Source organism: Balaenoptera musculus, chromosome 4, assembly GCF_009873245.2.
Source record: "Balaenoptera musculus isolate JJ_BM4_2016_0621 chromosome 4, mBalMus1.pri.v3, whole genome shotgun sequence".
In the NCBI taxonomy this organism is placed as follows: domain Eukaryota; kingdom Metazoa; phylum Chordata; class Mammalia; order Artiodactyla; family Balaenopteridae; genus Balaenoptera; species Balaenoptera musculus.
In genome coordinates, this window is record NC_045788.1 from 49,550,724 (window position 1) to 49,565,849 (window position 15,126).

The following is a 15,126-nucleotide window of genomic DNA, read 5'->3' on the forward strand; positions in this document are numbered from 1 at the left end:
AAAACAGAAACCTTACTGACCTCCATTACAGCGGTTAACGCATTATTTACATAGCTGTAAACTCTGTGAGGGCAGGAATAGTCTTTGAATCCAGGGTCTCTGGAAGATCCAGAGAGAGAGCTTGATCTCTTCCATTTTTTAAGTTCTTCATGTATTAAAAATGATTGAAATCCAAAGCAGAATTCTAATAATTTTGGTATATTTAAAATATTTACCTTAACAAATTCATTTTGTAATATGAAAATGACTGTATTTAGGACAAACCACACGACCATCTCAGTAGATGCAGAAAAAAAAATTTGACAAGTCCATGATAAAAACACTCAACAAACTAGAAATAGAACTTCCTCAGCCTGGTAAAGTGCATCTATAAAAAACCCCGTAGCTAACATTATACTTAATGGTGAAAGACAACTAAAAGCTTTCCCTCTAAGATCAAGAATAAGAGAAAGTTGGTCATTCTCAACACTTCTGTTCACCATTGTGCTGGAAGTTCTAGCCAGAGCGGGTAGACAGGAAAAAGAAATAAAAGATATTCAGATTGAAAAGGAAGTAGAACTATTTGCAGATAACATGATCTTGTATATAGAAAATGCTAAGGTAGCCACAAAAAAATAAATGAGTTGAAGATTGTAGGATGCAAGATCAATGGATATAGGGTTTCTTTTAGGGGTGATAAAATATTCTGAAATTAGACTGTGGTGATGGTTGCCCAACTCTGTGAATACACTAAAAACCACTGACTTGTATCCTTTAAAAAAGTGAATTTTATAGTATGTGAATTATATGTCAAAAGAGTTGTTTGTTTGTTTTTTAATGACTACATTTATAACTTCATGTGTAAATAAGGATAAAAGGCTAATTTGAAGCCCTTTGTGATTGTCAGTCTTGGGCCAAAGATTTTCCTGTCCTTTTTTCCCCAACTTGTGAAAGACTCTATTTTCTGCTCTATATTCCTGGCGTTACCAACCAGGGTTCTTGGCCTCCTTAATCAGTAGAAGTTGATCAGAGTCCAGGCAAGAAATTCAGGCAAGGTTTTATTGGGGCCCCTGCTGCAGCAGTGGGCAGTGAGAACAAACAACAGGTTCCCTTGCTTGTTGGCTCCCTGAGGGGGGGGAGCTTGTTCCTTATATGGGGTGGGGGTAGGGGTGTGTCCAGGGATCGGGCCAGAGGGGTGGCTTAGGTGTTTTGCCCACCCCTTAGGTGGTGGTGTGTTGCGGGGGCATCTGCGGTACCCTGCTTTTGCTCCCCACCCCCTGCTTTTGCTCCAGGCTCTTCAAAAGTGGCAGTTGGGTTTTTTGGTCTTTTTGTATCTTTTGGGTCCAGAATTTACCCTAACTGCAGGCATGCAATTATTTTTAGTCCCAGACAGTTTCTTTGTATTTTGTTGCTGGAGGAGAGGTGTGTCCAGGTGCAAGCACTGCAGCGCTGCAGCAAAGGGTCCCAGGTCCCAGCCTGTCTCCCTGGTGCCCAGCACAATGCCAGACAAATAGTATAAGTTCAATAAATATTTGTAGAATAAATGAATGAATTATGGCAGCTGAACTGACTTTAAGCCTAGTGCAGCAAATCAGCTACATTTCTGAGGTTTTTTTTCTCTATCACCAAGGATCCATGAATTTAGTGACACTCACAGAAATTATAGACTGGCCCCATGATGAGTTTGGTTTTAGCCCTATAGAGCAACTTTTAAAGAAGACAGAATGGTCAGTTATGACTGGTACACTAGATAAAGGCCTTTCCAAAAAAAGATCTATGAACTGAGCTGAACATGAACATAAGTAAGAGTTTTTAAAATTAAGATAAATATACAAAAACAATTAAAAAATTAAACAATAATAACAAAATAAAAGAAATTTAATTCACCTGTAAAAAAAAACAAAAAACCTTACTGACAAAACAATTCGTAACAAAGGCGATAAATACAGCAATAAAAACTGTGAGAAGGTCTGACAGTCAAATTTTGAGGGATGGATTTGCTGAGCTCCTGGGGCAGAGGAAGCAGAAGGAACGTCTCCGGAACTGAAACTTGGTTCTCAAAAGCCAGAGTCTGGAGTGAGGTAGGAGGTAAGGGCCGCCAGCATTTGCAGGAGGGAAGTGCTGGGTTTGTGCCCATTTGCAAGTGAGCCAGTTTTCAGAAGCGACCATTAACACTGGAAGGGTTAAAACAACAGCACCACCACAGTATCTGTGCAGTGCCTTTCATCAAATAGCTTAAAATACCACCCTTAATCGGGGACACTTGGCTCTGTCTCACCAGAGCGGCCACACTGAAATCCCATCCTGGCCAATATAGTTCTAGAATCTTATAATTGTGGACTTCCTGCAAAAGCCTACAGGTGGGAGAGTGGTCAGGGTGTGTTCCACAGACAGTGGGGAGCTCAGTGTGTCTTCAGTGGGCCGGGGGAGAGGGACAGGAGATAGGTAAGAAGCCATTTTAAAAAAAAAGAGAGATAAGAAGGCATTGAGGATTGGTTGAACAGAGGAGTGATAGGACCTGAGTTAGGTTCTCGAAGGATCACTCTGACAACTGAGACTGGACTACAGGGGCTGGGGCGGGGCCAGTGAGAGCCCCGCCCAGGAAAGTTCTCAGTAACACTTAACTGAATGAAGGACTCATGTAGGGACACACAACCCCTGCCACTTAGCCCAGTGCTCTCTCTGTTGGACCACAGGTTTGTTTAAAATTCACATCTTCTACTCTCATCAAATCTTTAACCGTGGTCATTTTTAAGTCTTTTGTCATTTACAGACAGTTCTGGGTGTACTCTGATGATTTTGCAAATATGTTCCTATAAAAGGGTTTCATCTTCAAGAAATTCATGGAAAAGACTCTGACAAGTACAGGTTTCTGGTAACTGACTGTACTGCTGAACTGAATGAATAAGCATTTTCAGAACTCTAATGAAAAACTGATGAACTCATAAAAGTGCTAACAAAATATCAAGATGAAAAAAAAAATGAATTACATGGGACTGAGTGAACTGATGAGGATGAGTATAATTTTTGTGACTTTCTGTCTGAATTTAAAAAAAAAAAAAATCCCACAAGGACTCAGAGGCAAAGAATATACAAATCAATTTTCACTGCAAAGTAAAGGAGCTGTTACAGTGGAGGATTACTGGACTGAATGTCAATATTATGACATAGTATGAGTGTGTTTCATGTTTGGTAATTGCAATCATTGTTGCTTTTGTTGTGGTCATCCATGTACAATGCTTGGTGTCAGTCTATTTATCTCTTATAAAAATAAAATACAGTGTGTGTGTGTGAAAAAAAAAAAAAAAAAAACATACATATTAGCAAGTCACACACTCTTATCAGTTAAAAAAAAAAAAAAAATTCACATCTTCTTGCAGAAGATCAGGAATCTTCCATGTCTGGAGTCATCTTAAATCTGAGAAATGAAGTTTCCACATTTAATTTAACACCAGGAGTCGCTAGCTTTCTCCTTTAGTAATTTTTATCATATCCTTGTATCACTGGAACTATTTCGATTTCTAAAAATGGACTCACTATTAAAAAACTTAAATAGACACTATATGGTTTGACCTGGTCCTAAATCAATTAATAGATTTAAAATGCTAGTTTTCTCCATTACACATAAAAATAATAAAAGCTGTTCAAACAGGAAATTTTTATGCCCCCCACAGAGCCATTTTGTATACGACTGCTGTGGTTCACGCTGTGTTGGACAAAGAAGAACCTGGAGATGGCATGTGCGCTAAGGGCCAGAGGCTGGGCTGGGTTCCATTGCCCACTGCAGCGGGATTATGTGAGGGAGACCCAGCTCCCGAGACCCACCGAAAGCACTGCAGCCGAAGTCCTAGGGCGAAGTGGCCAGCTTGGTACTCTTTTCCATCCATTACTGAAGGGACCGTCTCCGTGTCCTGCACAATGACAGCCATTTCACTGTCCCGTTTTCCCAACATGCTTCGGTCGTTTATGTTGGCAGAGCCTATAAGGAGAAACAGTGAAACTGAACAATTTTCTCGTCCTGGCAGACACTCATTTGCCCTCCAGACTCAATTCTTCCTTGCTAAAATACCCCTAATTTTGTTCAGGTATCAAGAGATGCTGTGCTCTAGGAAGGCAGGGCGCTCCCTAACCCAGGGGTAAATCTTGATCAGTCTAAGGCCAGTCATGGTCATTTCATTGTTTTTGCCAGTGATTAGCTTAGAAATGGGCACTTGTTATGGTTCTAGTCAATGCAACATAAGGCAAATCTGCCAGGGGCTTCTGAGAAAGTTTTTCTCTTTCTTATAAATAGACACAAGAACAAGATGGTGTCACTTCCAGTCTTTGGATACTCTGGCTTGAAGGGTTGCATGAGGACATGATCGTGGGAGCTGCTGCAGCCACCAACCAAGGGACAAACAGACAAGTTGAAGATGGCAGAGCAGAAAGGAGAAAGACTCTGGGTCTTTAAGTCACTGAGCTGGCCAACCCTAGAACCTTCTTATTTTCTGTTATGTGAAGTAATACATTTCCCTTATTGTTTCACATACTTCTAGCTGAATTTTCTATCTTGTGGCTCAAAGGATTCTAACTGATATAGTCATTAAGCACACAAAGAAACAAGAACACTTACCAGCTCAGTGCAGTAAGGTTTCATACTTAGGAATCAAACTCTGTAGACTTTAACTCATGGTCACATAATTATAAATGTCAAAACACAAGAGGACCTTCACAAGCAATATAGTCCACTCCCAAATACAGATTATCATTAGTGGCTTTGGGTTTTCATTCTCTTGCCTCACTTGCGTGGCATGCCAACAGCTTCTGTATCAACTTCCCTCCATTCTATTTTTAAATCCAAACGAGCTGAGAATGCTGACTTTCACATGTGAAGGGCAAGTATTTGAATATTAGTTCAACCTGCACTTCCTGCGCTCCTCTGCTGTGTATTCAAAAACCTTGCTACATTTTCTGCATTAATCATCGTGGATCCACACTTTTGAATCCTTGAGGTGTCCTACAAACTACAAAAGGGGCCTGACTGACTCTTTTTGCTTCTTGCTCCTCTTGCCCTAGTCCCACACTCCACTGCTTCTGCAGACAAGGAGCAGAAGAGTTAGGTTGAACACAAGCTCGGGCTACCGAATGTGATGGGGACCATCAGGGTGTAAGGTGTTAGCAGCCCTACCCAGAGCCCAGACGGTGGGATGTTGGACATGAGAGGAAGCTGGCTCTTCCTGAAGAGTCTTTACTGCCATTTGCTACAATATGGTCACATAGTTAATACACAACTCTATGATAACTGTGGATGGGAATGGTGTCCCATAGGGACTCTGGGTGACAGAAAGGATGGAGCACCTCACAGAAAGTTGGGAGCACTATTAGAGCGCGGTAAGGTGGGACCCACCTTCGCAACACTGTTTTGTCAGCAACATATCAACCTTTATACATACACTTACATTTTAATTACACTATAAAATTTGCAGCCATGTCTTTGGGCTTAACATGTGGCCCAGCATTAATTTGGGCAAAGTCATTTAATCTTTCTCAGCTTTAATTTGATCTTTTATAAATCGAGATCATAATACAGACCTTGTAGGGTTGTTGTAAAAATGAAGTAAGACCATGTGAAAGCACTTACCGATCTATAAACTGCCCCACAAATGCTAATTATTACTGGCATTATTATCAGATACTTGTTACCTCGAGAATATCTGCACTAGAGAACACTGCCATAGGAAGGGAAGACTTGCTGGCATGTAGCGTTTGTATCAAAGAAGCCTCCTCTCTGGGTGAATCAACTGTCAGGGGCAAGGAATAAGGACTCCACAGTGCTGCTTTGGGACATCACTACCACAGGGCCCCAGCAGAGGCCACTCTCGGGCCGGGGCTGCCGAATTGGCAGGACATAGTTGCTCTTCACCATCAGGGAGACTGGGGATGTGAGCCCCCTGGAAAACCACACACACACACACACACACACACACACACACACTTTCACACCAGTCCTCTCAGATTCCCTCCCATCGCCAGGGGAGGAATGCATTCCTGGCATTCTGAGCTGGAATTCTTAGAGGGTGTGGTTCTTGTACTTCCAGGGCCCATCTGGAGTTTCCCAGAGCACTGACTCTCAACCACGCTGGATAAGTGAGTTGGCTACTACTTAATAGGAATGTGAAGAAAGGGAAGAGAAAATTTCAGATGAATAAATGAGATACCGAAAATGAGATATCGATGGATGTAAATGTTACCTCCCTTCTTGTTGTTAAACATTCCCATATTCTGAAAATCAAATTCAGAACAGCAGGCATAGTATTACCCCATTTCTATAGAACATACTAGGAAGAAGAGAGGGCAAGTGACCTCTAGAAAGATGCACACTGAAGGGTAAGAGTGGTGAGTACCTTCTGGCAGAGAGAGGGAGACAGTAAGTGGAATTTTGACCTGTTACTCTCTATGAGTCCTTAGAGTTTTAACTGTTTACAAGAAATATGCTCTGTATTCATGTACTACTTTTTATGGTAACTGCAATCCCTTGGTTTATTAGGACATTGCCTTGATAATTTTTGGAAAATGACCTTTTCTAAGTCCGCTATTAGGAACTTTTTAAACAGTATGTAATATAGCAAAATAGAAAACAGTATATGAAAACTTATAAGTCCAACTTAGGTAATAATTCTAGAAAATCACTGAATTTATCATCCAAGCTGAAAAACAGAACATTACCACATCCCAGAAGCCCTCAGCTGTCTTCCCATGAAAGACCTTCCCTTCCTAAGAGAGAATTTGTATAGAATTTTGTGTTCATCATGCTCTGATGATGTTTTCCTAAACAAAAAAGGTTTACTTTTGGCTTATTTTTAATTTGTATAAGTGGAATCATATAGAAGATAATCTTTGGAGATTTGCTTCTTTCATTCAAAATCATGTCTTTGGGATTTATCTGTGCATAATTGTAATGCATTATTTTCCTTGAATGAGCACTCCCAAACTTATTTTTCCATTCTACTGTTGATGGATATTTGGGTTGTTTCCAGAGTTTTGCTGTAATACACAATTATGTTCTGCATAGCTATGTATGTTTCCTGGCGTACACATGTGGGAGTTTACCTGGGCTCTGTATGCAAGAGTGGAATCCCCGGGGTTCCTCAGTGTTGTCAATACTTGGATTGTCCAATTTTTAATTTTTGCCAATTGGTATTTTGAAAACCTGTTCTTTGTCTCATTATTATATTAATGAGGATGAACATGTTTCATATACTTATGGGCCTCAGGTATGTCCTCTTTGGGGACGTTCCTATACAATTCCTTTGCCCATCTTTCTTCGGATACTGTCTTTCCTTATTGATTTAAGGAGTTCTTTATATGTTTTGAATATTAACTGTATTGCAAATACCTTTTTTTCAGTTTGTGGTTTATCTTTTTATTCTATTTATAGCATCTTTTAATGAATAAAGTTCTGATTTTTAATGCAGTTGGATTTATCTGTCATTTCCTCTGTGGTTTTGCTTTTTTCAAATGTCCTGTTTCAGACATTGTGAATTCTTCTGTGGTAGGCAGAATAATGGCTCCCAAAGATGACTATGGCCTAATTCCCAAAGCCTGTGAATATGTTATATTACATGGCAAAGGGGAATTAAGGCTGCAGGTGGAGGTGGAATTAAGGGTGCTAATCAGCTGACCTTAAAAATAAGGAGATTATCCTGGATTATTCAGGTGGGCCCAGTATAATCACAAGAGTCTTTAAAAGTAAACGGGATTCAGAGAGAGATGTGGTTACAGAAGAATGGGTTGACACTTTGAGAACTTTCAGAGAGATCTAACATTGCTGCCTTCAAAGATGGAAGAAGGGAGCCATGAACCAAGGAATGTGGGCAGCCTGGAGAAGCTGGAAAAGGCAAGGAAATGGATTCACCTTGAGAGCCTCCAGAAGGGAACACAGCCCTGCTGATACCCTGATTTTAGCCCAGTGAGACCCATGTTGAACTTCTAACCTATAGAATGGTTAGATAATAAATTTGTGCTGATTTAAGCCAGTAAGTTTGTGGTCATTTGTTACAGCAGTAATAGACAACTAACACACAAACTCTACTCTGTTTTAGCTTATTTGTTTTAAAGGAAAACTGACTCTTCAATTGAGCCTCAGTGGGCTACTCAGTACTTTCTACCCACTTGTGTTCCCTGTGCCTCCAGTTTGGGGGTTCTCAGCCTGACTACACGGCAGCATCACCCAGGAAGCTTTCGCAAGATATTGGTGCCAAAGCAAAGACAAAAAGCAAAAAAACCTTGATGCCTGGGTCTCAAACCAGACCAATGAGTCAGAATTTCTGGAAGTAGGAACCAGGCATTAATATTTTCCCCTAATACCACTCCATCCCTTTATCTATCAATTAATCCATCTTCGGGGGTGGGGGAATCTATTTGAAAGTAAATTGCAGACATGAATAATCTTCCCCCTAAATGATAGTTTCATTTATCTGAACTGAAACTCATCTGTGTTCAAAATTGTTCTGTGCGGGCTTCCCTGGTGGCGCAGTGGTTGAGAGTCTGCCTGCCAATGCAGGGGACACGGGTTTGAGCCCTGGTCTGGGAGGATCCCACATGCCGCGGAGCAACTGGGCCCGTGAGCCACAACTATTGAGCCTGCGCGTCTGGAGCCTGTGCTCCGCAACAAGAGAGGCCGCGATAGTGAGAGGCCCGCGCACCGCGATGAAGAGTGGCCCCCGCTCGCCACAACTAGAGAAAGCCCTCGCACAGAAACGAAGACCCAACACAGCCATAAACAAATAAATAAAATTAAAAAAAAAATTGTTCTGTGGTGACAGTGAAAACATTCTAGGGGCTGATTGACTGAGTGGAGACAGGAGGACACCTGTCAGAGTGATGGAAATAGTCTGTATCTTGTTCTGGGTGGTGGTTACATGAATGTAAACATATGTGAATATTCATTAAGCTGTACACTTAAGGTCTGTGCAATTTACTATATATAATACCTTAATTAAAAAAAGGATAGTCCACCAAAAAAAAAGCCACCAGGCAATCCTAAGGCAGCCAGGGTTGAGACCCACGTGACTCGCTCTTTACTGGGGTGGCCTTTCAACTACAGACTCTCAACAGCTGCTCTCAAGCCTGCCCCTTAAGCACTGACATCCATTCTCTCTCCATAGGTTCCCACATACCCACCTTTGCTGACCATCTCTAGACCTTCTTGCGCCAGTTTATCAATATCCATCCCGATGTTTCCGGTGTTTAGTGGAAAGAATATCTGCCTCCCCTGTAGCCCATGAGCTGTGTAAGGCAGTGGCACTGTGTGATCATGTTTTGTACCTCCCTATTGTGTTGTGCAATGGATTAGTGAATACTAAAAAAAATCGTTTCATTTAGTCAACAGGATAGACTCAAATTCTATTTAAGGATAGTCTTGTTTTGTTTAGGAAAGCAAATAAATGTTAGTTCTGTTAAGTGCCAGTAAGATGAATTAGAAAACTGTACTTGGTCACAGATTTCAGGACCAACAGGGCCACCGGGGGTAAGAGATAATTAAAGGTACACACACAAGAGATCTCAAGGGGAGAAACCAAGTATTTCCTTGTGAGGGAAAAAAATGAGGAAAAACCATTAGTCATTTTTCTTACGTCAATTATTCAATAATTCTGGCATAAGTCTGCCATGTTAGAAAATTTAATCACAGGTTACTTTAATTCCTTTTAAGCTCTCAACTACTTGCTTAACACCTGTAAAATATTGTCAACCTAACTTCTCAAGTTCCTCTTTGAGAATTTTAAACATTGTTCTCTGTCTGTGTTATGAAAACAGGCCAGATATCTGACAGCAGCAATAACAAGCCTGCTTCTCATAGAGTTTCCACTGAGATAAAAAGAACAAAAGTACCTGTGGATTTTCCACGGGGGAAATGTGTTCTGCCCTTGGGGAAGGAGAAAAAGAAGTGCAGCCTCTAAAGACTAGCAAGTGAGACCTCATCATACTCCCAAGGCCACATCTTCAGTTTCAATAAAGTCAATAAGAACAATGTGCAAAATGGATCAGTTATCGCTAGCCTAAATAAACTGTAGCCTTTGAGGGGTCAGAGACCTTTCAAGAAAATAAGTCAACTAAAAAACTCTACAGATCTGTTTAACTGTTAGCTCAGATACTGAAAACTACTTTGCATTTATACTTGATGTAAAGTAAAGCAGGCTGAAGGTCAAAATGACCTTTAAAAGGAAAATATTTACATCTGTTAATTTTTACTTCAAGAGTTCTGAAATCTTGCTGAAGAGATCAACTGAATTTTATCTGGCTTTGTTTGTTTTTTCATTTCAGCAAAATCATATTTTTCCTTTCCTTATTGTCATTGCCAAATGTACTATAAAAATATTCTGAGATTGGCTTCTGAAGAGCAAGACCAGAACAGCTTGCGGGAAATAAGAGAAAACTTGTATATTGGGGGAAGTAAGGGAGGAAATAAATCCTTAAAGAGCTTTGATCCCTACTGAGCAAGAACTTGAAGACACAAGATATTTTTCTTAAATGCCCAGTAAGTATTAAAAGAATGTGTGCATGTGTACACACATATATATATGTATCACCACACTGTGGTCTATACATTTTCTGGCTTCTGAACTACTTTTTCTTTTCAAATCATCTTCCAGACAAGACAGTCTCATTACTCCTAGGTATGAGATTTTTTTTTTCTTTTCTCAGTGGAGGATAGACATGGAAAAGGCATATTTACTGCCAAAATTTTTCAAAACACCCCATGACACTTAATTTCTTAAAGAATAGTTAAGTATCTTATTAAAGCTGAGAAACTACATTTTATTTAAAATGGATGAGTGAAATTTCCAATAGTGGGACACAGCATATCTCTAAGTAACATCCCCCCATCCTTGTCAATTCATTTATCTGGCTGGTTATTAATACTCTATTTCTCCTCCTGGCCTTTCAGCGTTTGTGTAACATGATATTAGAAGGCAAACCAATTCAATGATGGGAAAATGAAGCTTTTCAGGTGTGTATAAGAATGAAGCTGCAAACCCACCCCTCTGGTCAAGATCTAATCTGGGTAGAATGTACAACCAGTAACTCTCCCGAATCTGTCAGTGGGGCAAGGACTGCAGGAACAGACTGCAGACCTTAGTCTAGGACTACATCGTATCGTTACTACACAATTTCCACCTCACCCCCGCCCCCAACAAAGCTGGTCTGCTCTGCACTCTGATTAATAACATCCAAAACATTGACTCAAGGGAAAAAATGGTAAGCACAGAGGCAGCAATATTTTAATATCCTTCCGATCCTAACTCTTGCAAAACTTCGGATCTATGGAAATGGTTAGGTGGGTGTGATGCGCACATGTACAAATTACCACGAGGTACTCATTTGTGACACATTTCCCTCCCCACATCTCCTCCTTCCAAGCCCAGAAATCTAGATACTTGGATTCTAAATAAAAACAAGGGAATAATAAAGAATTAATGAGAGCAGGCTTTTTATTGCACTGCTGGGTTAAATTGCTGTCTCTGGAGACTGTAATTTACACGATGGCCATTTGATTGTTCTGTGCCTCTGTTACTTCATAGATAAAGGCAGGGATTAGACAGGACATAAGCAAAAAAGATTGCTTCAGAAATGTTTTAGATAACTGTGTGACTGTCCCTTTCAACTGCAAAGGAAGCTTTAGAGGAATAAAAAGAAAGATTGTTGCATGAGCTAAGTCAACTAACAAGGAATACAATTAGAGACCAAGTACTTACCAATAATAACAGTGTTGTCATCAGCAATTAGCAACTTGCTGTGGACATAGACAAGCTCAGTGACTAGGTTTCCTTCAAGCTCTGCGTGTGTTCTAAGACCACAGAAGGATATGTAATTTATCCACTGATTGCCGACTGTAAATTCAATAAGAAATCACTAAAATTAATATGACCAAGCTCAATCATGGCACCTTATATTTTACTGTCTTTCAAAACAAATATACCACATAAACAGGTTAAGAATAGACTGTAAAATATATGTGTGTATGTGTGTGTGTGTATAATTTCAGAATACATCTAGGATCTATTTTTGCTTTCTGAAGAGTTTTATATTGTTAATATGAATGGAGATACAATTTTAAAATATCATACTGAAGTGATTTCTAAGAATTCCTTATGCCGAGGTAATCCAAAGATAAATTCAAATATGAACATTTTATTTTAATGATTTGGTGAGCAACTACTGAAGAGTGATAAAGTATAGCTGCAGTAGATAACCCAAGATTTCAGTGTGACATTTGCATCTGTCTTGGTTGACACCTGCCGCTGTTTAAATCAGATGCAAGATGTGAGCCCAAACTACCTGATGTACACATACTTTGCAACATATCCAGCGCAAAGCAGCAGATAAATTTTGCAGACTTTGGGTAAGTAAGAGTGTTGGTAATTAAATAACACTCCTCCTTCTAAATCATTACAATTAGGAAAGAATCCTAAGTACATTTGACTTTGGAGAATTTTCTTCAGAGCAAGCAGTACTAGGTTTGTACTTTAAAATGTTGTCCTCTTGGGGGCTTCCCTGGTGGCGCAGTGGTTGAGAGTCTGCCTGCCAATGCAGGGGACACGGGTTCGAGCCCTGGTCTGGGAGGATCCCACATGCTGTGGAGCAGCTAGGCCCGTGAGCCACAATTGCTGAGCCTGCGCGTCTGGAGCCTGTGCTCCGCAACAAGAGAGGCCGCGATAGTGAGAAGGCCCGCGCACCGCGATGAAGAGTGGCCCCCAATTGCCGCAACTAGAGAAAGCCCTCGCACAGAAACTAAGACCCAACACAGCCATAAATAAATAAAAATAAATAAATAAAATTAAAAAAAAAAAAAAGAAAGATATTACATAGTTATAAAAAAAAAAAATGTTGTCCTCTCATCATGTGAGGGTCATTTATGTGATAAGAAGAAATGCATTCCATATCAAACCAACCCATATTCATTACCCTGGCATGAGTGTTAGTCATGAGATTTTATGGTCCCTCTCCCACAGAGCAATTGCCCTGGATAAGCAAAGTCTGATACTAAGAATAAATGGAGTGGAACCAAACCACCTTAGATTCTTATAGAAAGAGAACATAAATTTTTAAAAGAGAATCTGAAGCATACTAATAGAACCAATGGTAGTTCATGTTTCATTTACTGAAGTTTCCATGTATTACTGATGTTTTCTATTTTACTGCTGATGTTAGTGTATCTATTAAATTTAAGTATATTGGAAAGAAGTTTGTTCATAGGTAATATACAGAGGTTCCTCCATTTACAAATAACCCTTCCCATATTTTATATTAACACATACTATAAAGTCTGTATAATTAAAACAGTGTAGAACTGGTACATAAATAGACAGCCAAACCAGTGAATGGAATAGGAAGTCCAGAAACAGACCCAAGTAGGTATGGAAATTTTGCATATGATAAAGGCTGCATCTCTAGGAAAAGGGCTTTTTACATAAAGGAACAGAATTTTTAAATGAAAGGTGCTAGTACAATTGCATAGCTATTTGAAAAAGATAAAAATTATATACATTTCTCCCAGCAATCATAAGAACTCCAAATAAATCAGAGATGAAAATGTAAGCATATGAAACCATACAAGTGTTAGAAGAAAACAGGGTGAATTCCTGGTAACCTGAGTGCAGGGAAGGCTTGTAAGTATCTAGAGCCAATAAAAGAAAAGATCAATAATGTTGGCTAAATTAAAAAAAACATATTTGCATGACACAAAACACAATAAGCAAAAACAAATGACAAAGAGGAAGAACATATTTGCAGTATATATTACAGACAAAGAACTGAGTCTGAACATATAAAGAACTCAATAACTGAAGGGAGAAAAAGATCAAAGTCTTGACAGAAAAATAGGCAAAAGACATGAACAGACAATTCACACACACGAAAAGATACATTTGAAAAGACATACATTCTCACTCATAATAACAGAAATGCAAATTAAAACCACAGTGAGAAACCATTTTTTAACCTATGAGATTGGCCAAAAAAAAAAGTAAGATAACACATTCTATTGGTGAGACTGGGTTGAAGCAAGCTCTCTCTTACATTGGTGGTGAGAATGCAAATTGGTACAAACTTGGAGGGGAATTTGGCAATATCTAACAAAACCACCTATGTGTTTACCTACTGACCTAGCATTCCCACTCTAGAAACTTATCCTAAATATACACTTCCAAAAAATAAGAACATATATGCACAAAGTTATCAATTGCATAATTGTAATTGAAAAATATTGAAAACAACCTAAATGTTCATACAGAGGAGAATGATTGAATCAACTGTGGCAAATCTATACATGGGAGACTATGCAGAGCTAAAAAGGAATGAAGATCTCTATGAACTGTTACGGAGTGATTTCCAGGATGTAGTGTTAAATGAAAAAACAAATGCACAAGAAAATACGTGGTATGCTATTCTTATGAAAGAGATTGGGAGAAATAAGAAAATATACATGTATCTGCTCATTTGTACAAAAAGAAACGCAGCAAGAATAACTTAGAAACTGAAAAAATTGGTTACCAATAGGGGATGAGTGGAATAGGGTGGAAAAAATGGGTGGGGAAGAAACTGAAAGGAAGTATAGCAGAGTGACACTTATCTAAGCATGCCTTTTGTATTCTGACTATTGGAAGTCTGTAACACACACTTAATCAAGAAAGACAGAGGAAAAAAAAGAGCCTAAAATGAAATACAAATTAAAGCAATGAACCTAACTGTATTTCAAATTAATAACATAATCCAAGTAAATTTTCAACACTGGTTTTTGAGCATATACTCTTAGGCTAAAGGCAAAAAGAACTGTAAACAAATATTGAATTCTAGTGAGATTTATTTTTCATAGTAGTATGGGCTACAGATTTTCGTGTATTCTAAGATTGAGGAAGTATATATATTAGAGATAATAGAAGGAATCCTGTGGCATGGGACTGGAATTATAAGTATCAGTATGGAGACAGATAGATAATAGATAGGTAGATAGATGGATAGGTAGATAGATAGATAGATAAACAGACAGATAGATATATAATAGATAATGTGTATACAAAAGGCCTAAAGCAGTAATATCCCAGTAGTAATGATCATATTTAGCACCCAGAATTTGGTTTCTAAATGCCAATTTCCACTAAAAGAACC

General features: G+C 39.2%; 1 protein-coding gene across 6 annotated transcripts in view; it reads right to left on the reverse strand.

Moving 5' to 3' along the window:
* The window catches only part of PLD1 (phospholipase D1), a 212,905-nt gene that overhangs the window by 13,660 nt on the left and 184,119 nt on the right, over positions 1–15,126 (reverse strand). For all 6 annotated transcript variants that reach the window (XM_036850657.1, XM_036850658.1, XM_036850656.1 and 3 more), the window contains 2 exons: positions 11,715–11,849; positions 3,805–3,958 (listed from right to left, as the gene is read on the reverse strand). In XM_036850657.1, the coding sequence (XP_036706552.1) occupies positions 3,805–3,958; positions 11,715–11,849 (289 nt within the window). The remainder of the gene's footprint in view (positions 1–3,804; positions 3,959–11,714; positions 11,850–15,126) is intronic.